The sequence below is a fragment of the Vigna umbellata genome, chromosome 9 (genome assembly GCF_029865625.1).
Source record: "Vigna umbellata cultivar VRB3 chromosome 9, Vumbellata_1.0, whole genome shotgun sequence".
NCBI classification, from domain to species: Eukaryota; Viridiplantae; Streptophyta; class Magnoliopsida; order Fabales; family Fabaceae; genus Vigna; species Vigna umbellata.
This window is the reverse complement of record NC_142173.1, coordinates 7383509-7400114: the sequence shown is the minus strand read 5'-3', so window position 1 is coordinate 7400114 and position 16606 is coordinate 7383509. Positions and strand designations below refer to the sequence as shown.

The window sequence follows — 16606 nt, the reverse complement described above, 5'->3', positions numbered from 1 at the left end:
GCTCGGGTCCCACTGTCAGTGCTTCCCCATCTTGAAACCAACACAACGGGGTCCTACATCTTCTTCCATATAAAGCTTCATAGGGTGGCATACCAATACTGGAATGATAACTGTTGTTGTAAGTAAATTCTACTAATGGTAGTATCTCATTCCAACTTCCAAGATGGTCTAATACACAAGTTCTTAGCAAATCCTCCAAAGACTGAATAGTTCTTTCTGTTTGACCATCAGTCTGAGGGTGATAAGCCGAACTCATCCTCAACTGTGTTCCCAGAGCCTTCTGTAGCGTCTGCCAAAATCTTGAAGTAAACCTTGGATCTCTGTCTGACACAATGCTTGTAGGTATGCCATGCAACCTCACTACTTCCCCGATGTATAACTCCGTCAGCTTTTCTAGTGACATACATTGATTAATGGGCAAAAAGTGAGCGCTCTTGGTTAGTCTATCAACGATAACCCAGATAGAATCGTGACCTTTTGATGATTTTGGTAAATGTGTTACAAAGTCCATCGAGATACTATCCCACTTCCATTGAGGAATGTCTAACTGTCGTAACATCCCTCCCGGTTTTTGATGCTCCACTTTTGCCTTTTGACACACCAAGCAGGCTGCTACAAACTCGGCCACATCCCTCTTCATTCCATTCCACCAAAATGACTCTTTCAGGTCCTTATACATCTTAGTCATACCTGGATGTATGCTAAGACGACTTTTATGGCCTTCATCCAAAATTAAATGTTTCAATTCACTCTTTGCAGGTATACACACTCTGTTCTTAAATCGAAGAATGCCATCTTTACTTAGAACGAACTCCCTGGCTTGATCGGTGTCCAACAACCTGATCCTTTGCTGCAACTCTTGATCCATTGACTGCTCAACCTTCACTTGTTCTAAGAAGTCACTAGTGATTACTAAATGACCACACCATATATGATCTCGGGTTAACTGCAACCCCAAGTTCATATCACGTAACTTTTCTAACAGTTCTAATTCCTTCACCATCAGTGTTGTTATCTGAGCTTGTCTCCTACTCAATGCATCTGCCACCACATTGGCTTTTCCTGGGTGATATAAAAGCTCGAAGTCATAGTCCTTCATATATTCCATCCATCTTCTTTGTCGCATGTTCAGCTCCTTTTGATCGAACAAATACTTTAGACTCTTATGGTCACTAAAAACTTGGAAACTTGCCCCATAGAGGTAGTGTCTCCATGTCTTTAATGCAAATACTACTGCTGCAAGTTCTATGTCATGCGTTGGGTAGTTCTTCTCATGCGCCTTTAGCTGCCTAGATGCATAAGCTACAGGTCTCCTTCCTTGCATTAGGACGCACCCCAAACCTTGATATGACGCATCACAGTACACCTCAAAAGATTTGTTGGAGTCTGGAATGATTAATACTGGTGCTGACGTTAGCCGTTGCTTCATATCTTCAAAACTGGCTTCGCACTTGTCAGTCCACAGGAATGGTTGATCTTTACGAGTTAACTGAGTTAGAGGGCCTACAATCTTGGAAAACCCTTCGAGGAAACGTCGGTAATAACCGGCTAATCCTACAAAACTTCGTACTTCAGTTACTGTTTTCGGCCGCTCCCACTTTAGCACAGCTTCCACTTTAGCTGGATCCACTGAGATTCCTTGAGCAGAAATCACATGACCCAAAAATTTTACTTTCTCTATCCAGAACTCACACTTTGACAATTTCCCATACAGTTGATGTTTTCTCAAAATTTCCAACGCCATCCTCAAGTGTTCTGCATGCTTTTCCTTATTCTCTGAATAGATAAGAATATCGTCTATAAATACTACCACGAACTTATCTAAACATGACCGAAATATCCTGTTCATGTAGTCCATAAAAATCGCTGGAGCATTCGTCACGCCAAACGGCATTACTACGTACTCAAAGTGTCCGTAGCGAGATCTGAAAGCTGTCTTTTGTACATCTTCCGTCTTGACAAGAATCTGATGGTACCCAGATCTGAGATCAATTTTCGAAAACACCTCTGCTCCCCTCAACTGATCTAATAGATCATCGATTCTTGGCAAAGGATATTTGTTCTTTATTGTAACCTTGTTCAACTGTCGATAATCCACGCACAACCTTGAACTTCCATCCTTCTTCTTCACCAGCAATACAGGAGCTCCCCATGGAGACACACTTGGACGGATAAACTTCTTCTCCAACAGATCTTCGATTTGCTTTTTCAACTCTGCTAGTTCAGCAGGAGCCATTCTCTATGGAGCCATAGAAACCGGGCCAGCTCCGGGCACTAGATCTATTGTGAAATCGATCTCTCGATTAGGTGGTAAACCTGGTACTTCTTCTGGAAAAACATCAACATATTCTTCTACCACAGGTATTCCGATGATTTGTTCTTCAGTATTTCCTCTTTTCTCCTGAGCTAACACCACATAGCAGGTAGCTCCATCTTTGATATCTTTCGCAACGACTCGAGTTGAACTTAGTTCTAAATCGTTCTAATTTAGAAACTCTATCTTTTGTTTCCCGCAGTCAATAAGAACGTGATTGGCAGTCAACCAATCCATTCCCAAAATAATGTCTAGATTTTGAAGGGGTAAGCAGATCAAGTTCACTTTGAACTTGCGTCCTGCAATTTGGATCGGGCATCCGACACAGACTGAACTGGTCGCAATAGGTCCCGATGCTGGTGTAGAAACTACTAATTCACACCCTAGATCATGCATCGATAATCCGAGTCTTTCTAAACATGCTAGGGATATAAAGGAGTGTGTGGCTCCAGAGTCAAACAAAACATATACGGATTCTCCTAACAACATACAGGTATGTAAGATTAATGTACCTGGCTTAGTAGCCTCTTCTACAGACATTGCAAATACTCTTCCTGTTGCCCGGGGCTTTACTTCAGCAGAATCTTGTTGTTGTGGTTCACCCACTTTCTTTTTCTTTGGACAGACATTAGCAAAGTGTCCCGGATCATTGCAGATGAAACATCTCTTTCCTTCAACTCTTTCCCCAATAAGTTTAGGGCAGTCACGTCTGAAATGTGCCCCTCCACACTCAAAACACTTCACTGTTCCTCGATATGATAATTGTGGTTTTTCATAAGGTTTTTTGTTGAATTTCATTGAAGATTCTCCCTTTGCAAGTCTGGAAACTCTACTTGGATCAAACTCCAATAATTCTATCATTCTGGCTTTCTCTACCAATGCTGGAAACTCTTGTATTTCCAATGGCATAAGTACCTTCTTCAGTTCATGCCTTAGTCCTCCCTCAAATTTTCGACATCTCCATTCTTCTGTGATATTCTGAGTATAAAACCTCGAGAGATAATTAAATTTTACTACGTACTCTTGTACTGATAACCTTCTTTGTTGTAAGGTCAGAAACTCCGCCTCCCTTGCAAATTTTGCACTGTTTGGAAAATATTTTTCCAAGAACCTTATCTTAAAGTTCTCCCAATTCACAGCCTCACCACGAACCGTCATCAACTGTTGCATACTTTCCCACCAATATTCAGCCTCACCCACCAAAAGAAATGATGCATAAGTTAATTTTTGTTCTTCTGAGCAAGTTATTACCCGAAAAATCTTCTCGTTCTGCCTTAGCCAAGAGTCAGCCTCATCAGGAGTAGCCTCCCCATTAAATTTAGTTGGATCATGCCTTAAGAAGTCATTCAAGCTAGAATGATTTTGAGGTACTTGATCAACTTGTTGTTGCTGCATCTTTGTCGAGTTGAAATGATTTCTTCAAAAAGATAACAATACAATTTAGCATATGATATCAATTTCCTCCAATAGTCATATTCATCATAACAATTAATAGTTTTACTAAGAATAATAATTTCACTCCCCATAGTCCCAAAATACTTTCGAAAACCATTGCTCTGATACCATAATGTAACACCCAAATATTTTAAAGGGTATTACTGATAGTAGAGACTAAATTAATTTAATATCTCATATAAACAATCAAACTTTATTTCAATTACTCCAAAGTACAATACCAAACATACAAACTTTAAACAATATAGTCTTCACCATTGAAATTTCAACTTATAAGTTTTACACAACATAATCTTCCCAATACAAATTTATTCTTTTTACAAAAATTCCTGAAAGTTTTTCCCCGCATCTCTCTCATCTCTAAGCTTTTTCAACCGCATCTGCAACATTATCTAATCACATATAACATGAGTTATATGATCATAGTACAAACAAATAAGGGTAAGCCAACCATATCATAAAATCATTAAACTTTTAATAAAAATATTATAATCATGTATTTTTGCAATTGATAAAATATCATTATTCCGATGTCATTAATTCATCATTATCAAAATCATCTTCCTCATTCCCATAAATCTTACAAGTGTACCATGCTTACTCATGAAGCCTTATGGTCAGACCGCTCTCTGCCTGCTTCCTTAAGCCTCACTTATATACTATGTCTTACTTTCTGAAGCCTTATGGTCAGACCCCTCTCTGCCTGCTTCTATAAACCTCAATGTTACTTTGTTCATACCAAACTCTCATGGTATAACTCGATCATACTACTCCCGGTAGTAACATCATTTCATAAGTAATGAATTTCTCATATCCACCCCAACATTTCATAAAACCAACAATTCATACCCTCTTATCCACCTAACTCAATCATGTTCATTCTTTAATCATGAATTCATAATAACCCGTTTTGGTATCAATAAATTAAACATATTGCCAAATATCATGCTTCATATTATAAACTCATTTTGCCCATAACGAGTATAACTCAACATATTTTCACCAAACAAAGATTATGGATCAACAAAAATATATCAACATATCTTAGGAACTACATAACAAAGTCTGGGCTCAATGTAATAACAAATAAATATATATGAAGTTTTTACCATGATAACGTTATGCATCTACAATTGACTTATTTTATTTTATTTTCATCCTATTAGAGATCTTTCTTTACCCCAATTGGTCACCGGAGAGGACCCAGATGTCTGAACGCATCAAACTCACCTTCGACGCCAGCACATATGACTAGTCACAACTGACTGGACCAGGCCAGGGCTGCTCTATGATCAGGGATGTGCCAACTCAGGTTTTTAAGGTTCCTCTATCCTACCAACAAAGGGAGGCCCTTAATAATTTACAATTTATTTATTTAATTTATCTACCTTGTTCTCTTATGCTCTAAATCTAAAATACCTAATTTTAATATTTTACTTCCTCTCACAACAACCTCAAACAGTATCTGTATATTTAATACCCATGTACAAGTTATTACAGAACCCTTTCTCCAAACCTTCCAACAAGATCAATTTCAGTCAACAAACTCATTCAATAAATTCATCACAATAAACATCCATAATAGAATTCATACAAGATAATTATAAATAATTAACAATAATAAAATATTACTATAAATGGTCATAGAAGAATACAATATTTGACAATCATAAAAATAATCTTAATATAAAATTTTATGGGGAAACAAGAAGTTGAATCTGGCAGAGCCGGTTAGACAACTTCTAATCCATCCAACAATACAATATAATTAAATAACAAGAACAATACATGTTTGGGGAAATAAGAAGTTGAATCTGGCAGAGCCGGTTAGACAACTTCTAATCCATCCAACAATACGATATAATTAAATAACAAGAACAATACATGTCTGGGGAAATAAGAAGTTGAATCTGGCAGAGCCGGTTAGACAACTTCTAATCCTTCCAAAAATTGCAATAAAATAAATAAGTAAAGCAATAAATAGTTTGGGGAAACAGGAAGTTGAATCTGGCAGAGCCGGTTAGACAACTTCTAATCCTTCCAAAAATGTAATAAAATAAGTAAGGAAAGAAATAAAAAAAATTTGGGGAATCAAGAAATTGAATCTGGCAGAGCCGGTTAGACAATTTCTAATCCTTCCAAACTACAATAAAAATAAATAAGGAAAACAATAAAATGTTTGGGGAAACAAGAAATTGAATCTGGCAGAGCCGGTTAGACAATTTCTAATCCTTCCAAATTACAAAAATAAACAACTAATAACATACAAATGGCATAACATATTCAACATCACAATTTACAACTATCACACTCGGATATCAACACAAAAGCATACTCTCATTTAAATTCAAGATCATACATAAACAAAATATTCCATATTCAAGATTTAAGATCAAACAAAAGCAAAATATAGCATATTCAAGACTCAAGATAATATAAAAGGAATTACTCAAAGTAGCTCCCCTTACCTCTATTCCAGACTTAGTTTCCTCTTCTCAAACCGTTCTCCGGAAACTTCCAGAATTTCCCCTCTTCAACTAGAATTTCCTCCAACTCTCTTCTCTCACAATTTCTCTAGAATTTTGGTGTAAATCTTCAGCCTCCCCCCTTGGCTATTTATAGCCAAAAATTTTACTATTCATTTTTACTATTCATTTTTACTATTCACTTTTACTATTCATTTTTACTATTCAAAAATTATTTTTTTATTCACCATTCTTATCTCTGAATGATTAATTCTACGTGGAGTGTTCTCTTCCACAAATTATTTTAAATATTTTTTTTTTTTACCATTCACTATTCACTATTTACTATTTACTATTTACTATTCACTATTCACTTTTCTAAAAAAAATCCTAAATAAGTTATCAAAATTTTGAAGCTCTCCCTCTAGAATTACTATAATTTTATATCCAATAATATACATTTTTCTATCCATTAAAATTATTATTACTAATAAAATGCTAAAAATTACTATTAGAAATATATATATATATATATATATATATATATATATATATATATATATTTTTTTATGGGTCTTACATGCATTGCATTTGCTTAATTCACTTTTATGAAAACCGGTTTAGTCTTTGCTTAGCTGGTTAATTTGTTTTGGATTAGGGGTGAAAGGAGCGGATAATTATTGCTAATTAGGGATTGGAAGCATTGAAATTGAGCTAGTGGCCTACCTGTCTTTAATTTGTGTTTAATCTAAGTCAAATTTCAATTCGTAAAGCTGCTCAACCCCCTACTACGTGTTTAATCCTTTGACGGAACCAAAATTGGTCCTTGAGAGACGACCTAGGAGTCATTACGTAGTATACCGCATTTAATTTGCACAATTAATTTGAGTCGAGTGCGACATCGACAATAAATTTTGGCGCCGTTGCTGGGGACCAAGGTTCTGTCTAAGGTTTTGTGTTAGTGTTAGTGTGTGTTCTGTTTGCGTGTTTTGAGTGTGTGTGCTCTGTTTGTGTGTTGTATGTTGCATGTTAAATGAGTCAAAATTGGGAGAATTGGAGCTATTTGGCATGTCGCGGCAAGAAAATGCAATGGAAGAGTTGCACGCGTTGTGAATAATAACCATGTCGCATGAATAATATGATGAATAATTCTAGATTTTCCTAATTACTTGGCATTTTTGGTTTTGGTAGCTATATGTGTTAATTTTTTTTTTTGAAATTTTGTGTGTGCACTTCTTTTGGTCCATATTTGAAAGGAAAAATCCCAGAAGCAGTTATGGTAGTGCCAAGTGTGAGATACTAAAATTTTTGAAACCCGAATTTGTGAAAACTTCAAACTACCATAACTTGTGATCCTTTTATAAGAATTGGACATATCATATATGCATTTGGGGTAGACAAACGAGATGTATCAAACCCAATCATTTTCATAGTTTCATTTTTCATAGATCTCCAAAAAAAGGATGTTTAGTATTTCTTTTTTATTTTTCAACTTTTATTTCCCCATTTTCCCAAACTTTCTTTTAGTGGTTAAAATATTTATTCTTTGAATTTTGCTTTGAAATGTTTTGTGCTATCTTTTCATAATTTTAGGGTGTTTTGTCACAAATTTTTAGCTCATTTGGATAATGTTTGAGTATACATGCAGTTGTACCCTTATGTGTGCTTGTGTTGACTTTGCATGATATGCGTTGACTTAGTGCATGACTAGAGGTAATCCTGGACTTCTAATACTCTTTGATCCTTAAATTGATAAGACTTTTCATAGATTAGTTAGGCATTTTAAGAATTTATCTTTTGAATTTGTCCCTTTAAATAAACATTAGTTTAAATAATTCTAAGCATTATTCTCCTTCTATGCATAGTGATTTTGATTCTGTTGCTTTTTATATTGAGAATGGCTGTACCTAATTTCACTTATAAAAGCTTATGTATCCAATATCCTAATGAGGTTGTTCCATATGTTCTCAAAACTAGATTGATCCATTTGTTGCCCAAGTTGCATGGTCTTGAAGATGAATGCCCACATAAGCATCTGAAAGAATTTCATATTGTTTGTTCTATAATGAAACCTCTAGATGTTCCTAAAGATCACATTTTCTTAAAGGCATTTCCGCATTCATTAGAGGGCGTGGCAAAAGATTGGTTGTACTATCTTGCACTTAGGTCCATAACTAGTTGGAATGATCTTAAGATATTGTTTTTAGAGAAATTCTTCCCAGCATCTAGGACCACGGCCATAAGAAAAGATATTTCTAAGATTAGGCAGCTCAGTGGTGCAACCTTGTACGAGTACTAAGAAAGATTCAAGAAGTTATGTGCAAATTGTCTGTCCTACTAGATTTTTGAGCAACTCCTTCAATACTTTTATGAAGGTCTAAATAGTATGGAGACGAGTATGATTAACGCTGCCAATGGTGGAGCTCTTAGAGATATGACGCCTACTGAAGCCAAACATTTGATTGAGAAGATGACCTCTAACTTCCAACCGTTCAGCGCAAGAAATGACATCATTGTTATTAGAGGAGTTCATGATGTGGCTACTCATTCTTCCTCATGTACAGATAAGAAGCTAGAGAGCAAGCTTGATGCTCTTGTCAATTTGGTGACCCAGCTTACTAGTAATCAGAAATATGCATCTGTTGCACGACTATTTAACATTGTCCATCTAATATACTTGCCCATCCTTACATTAACCTGTTATCCCATATGCTCCTCAAACCTATGTTACGAATATATACAACAATAGACTGCCTTTGAATTAACTAAATTGTATAAATTTCAAACTTATATTTTGTAAAATAATTAATATCTTTTTATTTCATTTATTTATTTGATTCTAATCCTAAAATAAATTAATATTCACCTTCAAAATCTCGGAGTTTTTTATCAATAAAAGTATTATCTTTATAACTTGTATAAATCAATTTATACAATTTTAGGAAACCAATATTTATAAGATTTATATTCAAATAATATTTTTATTAATAAAAAATTTCATTAGATATACTTTAATACGAATGGAGTACCCATCTCCAATGTAACTTTTCTAACCCTGCCAGTGTACTATGAAGGGGGCACACGCGCGTGCATATGCATGTTCACGAAACACCAACCAAGCAATCTTTTATGCCTTTTGTTATGGTTATACCTTATTCTATGTAATGTAATATTCGGCACGGTCAACGAGATTTTTAATTTTGACTGCATTGTATAGCATAAGATGCTCTGCGCCGCCCTCAACGAAACCAGGAAAACATCACCACGTGTTCCCTCGATGGACACAACATGAACTGCGGAGCGGCAGCAAAACCCTAACGGCAGTTAAAACATCTACATGTGTGTCTGTTGTGCTGCCACAAACAGAACATGACGGCAGTTTGAAGATGTTTCCCCACACATTTGTCGGTATGCTTTATCCATCACCGCCTGTAAGGGATCCTTCTGTGATCCAATCCAACAGAAAGAATTGGATCAACAAGTGATATTTTTAATTCTTTGATTTAGACTTTTTTTGTCGGTATAATATGAAAACTTAAATACATTATTAATTTTTAAGAAATCATTAAAATTAGCATCTAGAAATTATAATAACTCTTTATAGTTATTCAGTAAATATAAAAAATTATAATAAATGATGTTGAGTTTTTTTGTCTATTTGGTTTCATATAACAAACTAAGTATCAACCAACCATATAATAGATATATCATTTTTTGAATTTTGATTTCTTTGTAAACATATTTATTGAATTTTAATATTATAAAAAATACTTATAGATTTACTTTTTTCATGAAAATGATAGACCAAAGACATTTTTTAGTAGCCAAATTATTGCTGACAGACATGAGTTTGATTTTTTTTTTTCTAAAATAAAAAATAAGCAAGATTGATTTTTGAAACAAAAAGTTATATACTCTTTTAGAAAATTAATTGCACTAAATATTTTTAAAAGGCTAAAAATATATATTTAAACTTAATTAAGTAATGAATATATAAACTTAATTATAATAATTAATCAAATAATATTACGAAAGACTTTTGTTTTGCGTAAATACAGATGACGGAAGAATTTGAGGAGCTTTTGGATGTTGACACGTGAGGGATTGGATCCCAGCTTAGCCGCCCCTGCATGAATGTAGCGCCATCCATACAGAGAAGAAAGATTATTGTAATACTTTGTTGTACGGTCAAGTGGGACACAAGAATGACTGTAACACCAACTCATGCTTATGTTTCAAATTAATTTTACCAATAACTAAATAAATAAATAAAACAGTTGTTTAGCATACTGTAGATATATAGACTCCACTTCTTCTGTAAAATACACGTTGTTTCGTTTGAAGGTTTTACTATTTTTAACTCTCAAAAACAAAATACGCGTGTACTTTTTCATCCATGTTAGAACTCTTAAATACAAAAACATGCAGATATTATACTCATACTATGAGATCTACTAAAATCTGATTTTGAATAAGAGAATCTAGATATCAAAGCAATGAACTTCAAGGTAATGTGTTCTCTAAATCGATGAAACCCATAAATAAATCAAGTTTTGATTTTGAAGGAAACTCAAGAACAAATACGAGGAAAAACAAAGTTGTTGTTCCCCTGACTTGTTATAAATGTGACAAAGTTGGTCATATCAAACCTAACTGTCCAATCTTAAAGATGAAGAAGAAGTTGGTTGACAGAAGCAGACAGGACAGCAGGAAGCATAGATAGAAAAAGGCCTATATAGCCTGAGAAGACAGTGATTCAAACTCTCCATCAAGTGACTCTGATGAAAGCCTTGAGGAGGAGACAAACTTGTGTTTAATGGCTGGCCTAATCTGTTCAGAAAGCAGTGCAAGCAGCTTTGAAGATGAGTCAATTGAGGACAAATATTATCAATAACTTGATGCATTTCAAGAATTACATGGTGAGGCAATGAAAATGCAACATCAAGTAAATAGGTTGAAAAGTAAAAATAACGACTTAAATAAGAGAATTGAAAATCTTATAAATGAGAATTATTACTTAAAAATTGAATTAGAAATTGTGATGAAAGCATCTAGGTAAGTTGAAGGTGAAAATAAAATGATGGTTCAAGAATGCATGAATTGTCCTACTCACCTAGAAAGAATTAAATACTTAATGAGCACTCTATCAAAATTCACTCTAGATAGTTCCAATCTTGAACCTTTGTTAGGATCCCAAAGAAGTGTGTTAAATAAACAAGGGATAGGATATATAGACAAAAGTAATAAAACCAATGCTAGAAAGTTTATTGATCTTGGCAAACCATTTGTCATATCATGTTTCTATTGCAATAACATTGGTCACTTGTCTAAAACATGCTATTATAAGAAGGTTGGTGTTCCTAAAGGGAAATTCAAGTGGATTCCAAAGGAACCAACACAAGCAACTAACATAAAAGGTCCTAAATTCATTTGGGTACCTGCAACCAAACCTTTCAATTCTTTTGCAAGTAACTGAGATGAATTGGAGACATTATGACTTAAGGAAAGCATAAAATTGAAACAAACTCCTCATAGCTCCTTGAGTTCATCAAATGTGGTAACAGGTTGTAATATTGACAAAACATGCATCATTTATGTTTTGTATAATCATTTGAATGTGTGTGATGAATGTTGGTTGTTTGGCAAAAAAACATTGTGTGAAATTGTTTTAACCGATTATGTTAATAATATATAATCAATTAGATTTTTCTCAAGGTTTTCTTGTTTGCCTGAAACTAGTTTCTGCTATGTCTTAATATATTATGTTAATAATATAATTGATTAGACTTTTCTCATTGCTCTCACTGATTGATGAAACTGTACTCTACTATGCATTAATCTGTTATGCAAATAGATTAATCGATTATGTCTGATTCTGTATGGGCTTTTCAAATTTTCAAATAGGCTTCCCTCTACACCTAATCAGTTAGAATGAAACCCTAATCTGTTAAATTGTTCATCCCTCTCTTTTGTTCCTAAGTTTCTAAAATCGTTTTCCAATCTTCACCTCTTCCAAAATCTCTCCATCAAATTCTCCACTTCATCGACTCACATGGCTTCATCTTCCTAACCAAAATGCATGAAAAGGGTTGCACACAGATCCTACTCTAGAAGGTTGGATAAGTGACTATGATGCTCAAACCAATTTTGTAGATCACTAGAGAACAAGAAAGATAATCCCTCATAAGTACATTTGTATGAGTTTTTCTTCAGAAGAGAAGGATTTATCTTCTAGGCTAGAGCATCAAGGGTTGAAGACTTTTGTAGAACTTGCTGATACTAGGTACCTTGACCTGCTGGATTTCACCCAGGTGGTGAAAAGACCCATCTTGGCATTGAGGATTTGTACAAGTTCTCCATATATCAAGAAAGTTTAAGAAATCCAAATGAACGACGTGACTACTCCCTATACAAGACAGGAGGAATTAAAAGAGACAATCTTCTTTGTGCATTCGTTATAGCTTAGATTTTTCTTCCAAGGGGGAGCAATCATGCCCAGCTAACTACAAATGATATATGTCTGATTCATGTCCAAAAACAAAATATCCAAATTGACTAGGTTGCTGCCATTTTGGACAACATGATCAAGGTGACTAGGCTGGATGCTGCTAGTATACCATATGTTGTTTTCATTTCTAAAGTCCTTCAACATTACAATGTTGATTGTGCTAAAGAAACCTATAAATCATATGGAAAGAGGATTTTGGTTGACAAAAAAGCTTTACATCATATGGGATTAAGGTTTGGTGAGGACAACTGGGTCTTCAAGGATGAAAACCTAAATGAAGAAGAGGTTGTTCCTATTGGTTCTTCACCAATTACTACATCTCTCAGACCAAAAATTGAGTGTGAGAAGTTTATGGTCAAGCAAATGCACTCATTATCAACTCTTTGCCAGTCTCGATTTAATAAGTTAGATAAAGACATTGTTGTTATTCAACAAAAGTTAGGGATTCAAAGTCTAGATGATGATAGTGAGGATGAGGAAATGATGATGATGATGATGAAGGAGAAACCATGGAAGATGATGGTGAAGAAGGAGATGGGAATGATCAAGAAGAAGAGAGTGAAGAGGAAGAAGAAAGTAATGACAATATATTACTTAGGGACATGATTTAGTTTTAATTATGTTTTGGGAAAATTGTAATTTCTGCCATAAGGGTTTGTGTTTGAACAATTTGTTTGTTTTTTTATCTTAAATTGTTTGAATGGGTAATTTGTTTGAAATTACTATGTTTCGTGAACAATGTCTTATGTTTGACTTTTAATATAATTTGGATGATAGAGTTAATTCCTATATCCACAATATCTGAATGAATTGATTGAATCAAGTCTGAGATTGAATGAACACATTGAATGAGTGTATTGACTCTGTTCTGAATGCTGAATCTGATATATCACTTGGTCAGGTGCTCAAATGTTCAATTTCATTCATTGATCATGCATTGGTATATAATTGCTGCTCAAATCATGATTATTGTGATACTAACATTGTACAATGCTGAGAGAGTTGTTCTTGTAGGTTATAAAGTGATCACAACAGGTTTCATGATCCAATACACTGTGTATAATCATATTTGCGAGTTTTAACAAATTAAGCACTTGCATAATTTGTTAAATAATTTGTACTGTAGTTTATAATATGTCACATTAATAATGTAATCGATTATGTGTCTAAAATTGATTTATGTGCTTTTAACTGAATGTTTGAATTACTGACCTAGTCTTAAATGTCATTTTATACATTTTTGGCTTGAAGGACATATCATATGTTGCATATAACTCAAACTTACTTGGAAATCCATCATATAGTGTGAAATATGCATTATTATGAGTTTGTAACTTTGCTGTAGATTTGCTAACACATGTATAATATATTCTACTGCATAATAGCTTATATCTTACTATCATTTACACAATAATATTCTTTGTTTCATCTACATTGTAGACATTACATGAGTATTGAACAATGCACTTAATATAAAATGTTATATTCATGTGAAATCAGTATATTTACTTTGATACCTGAGAAATATATTTGATATACTACTTCAAATTAGTACATTGAGCTCTCATACACACTCTAATATCAATCATATACTACTCACATATTGCCAATAGTGCTATATCTCTTTTTGATGGGGGGGAGCATCATATTATCAAATGGTCTATATGTAACTTTTGATGTTCTTTAGCACATACATATTCCATGTTACTTGTTCTGCCATTTTTTGTTAATATCCAAAGGAGGAGAGTAACTGGAAAACATGTTTCTTGTTGGTCATCATAAAAAAAAAGGAGAGATTATTGGTCATCATATAAAGGGTTATAAACCTACCATTTATATCTTTGTTTTTTATGATGAACAAGAGAATGATTTTATAGTTTCTTGCATAACAAATGACATAACAATTATTTTATCTACATCTTGTTTGTGCTTGATATGAGAATTCATTTACATTAAATGAATCATGTATTAAACAGATTGAATATCTCCTTTTTGGAATATTTAATTTTATTACGTATTTATTTGAACTTCAAATTTTTGTACATGCTCAGTTGGACCATGTTAATTATTATCTATTTATGAATTACTTTCACATTTATGTATTACTATTTTATGTTTTTTTGTTCCCGATAATATTGTTATTTATCAATGACCAACAATATATAAATTAAATGTTATTTATCAATTAAAATAAATGATTTAATCAATGATCAATATCTACACATACTTAATACTTATAAACTGATATAGCATAATTACCATAAATATATACCACAAATCATTTAATCAATTGGAATTTTTGTCAATTACAAGATATGTTCTACTTGATAACAAACAAAACACACTTGTAATCAATTACATTTTAATTGTAATTGATTATAGTAGCTCGTTCTAAAAAAAAATTCCTACTAATTGATTACAAGTGTCCTATAATCGGTTACAATGCATATTACCAAATTGGAAGTCATCTTATCTCAAAACAACTTTTCAATTCGAATAAAAAGTTATTTTAAGGCAATACGACTTCCAATTCGATAATATGCACTATAATCGATTATAGGATACTTGTAACTAATTATAGGGCACTTCCAACGCAATCAAAACATAAGTCCTTTAAGGGCAAACGACTTCTTCATTTGAAGTCATACGGAGGCTTCATAACTTGTCTATTCTCGTAATTTTTTTCGAATTTTCCTATTTCATAATTTATGGACCAAACTTACCTAGATATGTAAAAAAAACCTTATTACGAAATTGTCATCATGCTAACATTTTATAGTAGTTCTAGGTATAACCATTATAGAAAGTCATCATAGAATGATATTTTTGCATCAGTGTAGTAACAAGAAGAGTTAGAAATGTTATGATATTTTTGCATTAGTGTAGTAACAAATAGAGTTAGAAATGTTATGATTTAAAAGTACATAACTTTGTGTTGTTGGTTTTTCACTTTAAGTTGCTATGGTCAATTGGAATCATAATAGTAAATGTTTAAAATCCATGACATTGTATTAATTGGTAATTTTTAAATTTGACGAAAATCTTGTAATTTGTTTGGATTTGCGATATTCTTGAAATGATTAAGCTAAGTTTCATATTCTACATAGTTTCCTCAACTAATATAATTCCAAGAGGATGAGATTCATTTTCCAAGAAACATTTATCTCATATAAGACATTTGGTACCATTTTTAATTCAAAACCTTAAAATAATAGATTTATGAGTTTTTTCTTTTATATGATATTTAAAGTTTTGCCATTTTTATTCAATGTAAACCTTTGACTGGTTCTTAGATTATTTTTAACATTTTTAATCATTAATACATTTATTTTATGACATTATAGACATATCATTAACTTTGTACGTTAAAAGGTAAATGATATTTTTTGAATAAAAAAACTCATTACTAATTAACAATAGATTTGTTATAAGTAAAACGAGTGAATAGTAATTTTAAATTTTAACTTGATAAAGAAAAATTAGGAGCTCCATACTTGATGTAAATCGGTTTGTTATAGTCTTCAAATATGTTTTTTTCACTAAAGTTTCAAAAAAGTCTTCAAATGGATTGGTTTGTTCCATTCCAAAAGTCTTCTACTTGTTTCTCTTAAACATAAATTCTAAAACAATTTATTCCTTAGATGCTTTATTGTGACACACTAATAGGAGTAAAATTGTAGAATTGGAAGTCCTTACACAAAATATATAAGGCACTTATTGAAGGAATGGAACAGAAAGAAACAATGAGACACACTTGATCACTATAAGTTACATAATAGAACAAATAGTATTTTTGGTTTTTCATAACACATGTTTTGTCTTTGTCTCACCAAGAGAAGCCTCTTATGTTGGAACAATCGGTAC

At 33.1% G+C, this 16606-nt stretch overlaps 1 protein-coding gene across 1 annotated transcript; it reads right to left on the bottom strand.

The window, feature by feature from the left end:
- Positions 1–2239: 2239 nt before the first annotated feature.
- On the bottom strand, positions 2240–3709 carry LOC148192446 (uncharacterized). The gene is made up of 2 exons (XM_088099201.1): positions 2827–3709; positions 2240–2442 (listed from the first exon to the last, which is right to left on the bottom strand). Exons 1-2 carry the CDS (start codon positions 3707–3709, stop codon positions 2240–2242), a joined length of 1086 nt encoding a protein of 361 aa, XP_087955327.1.
- Positions 3710–16606: the final 12897 nt, after the last annotated feature.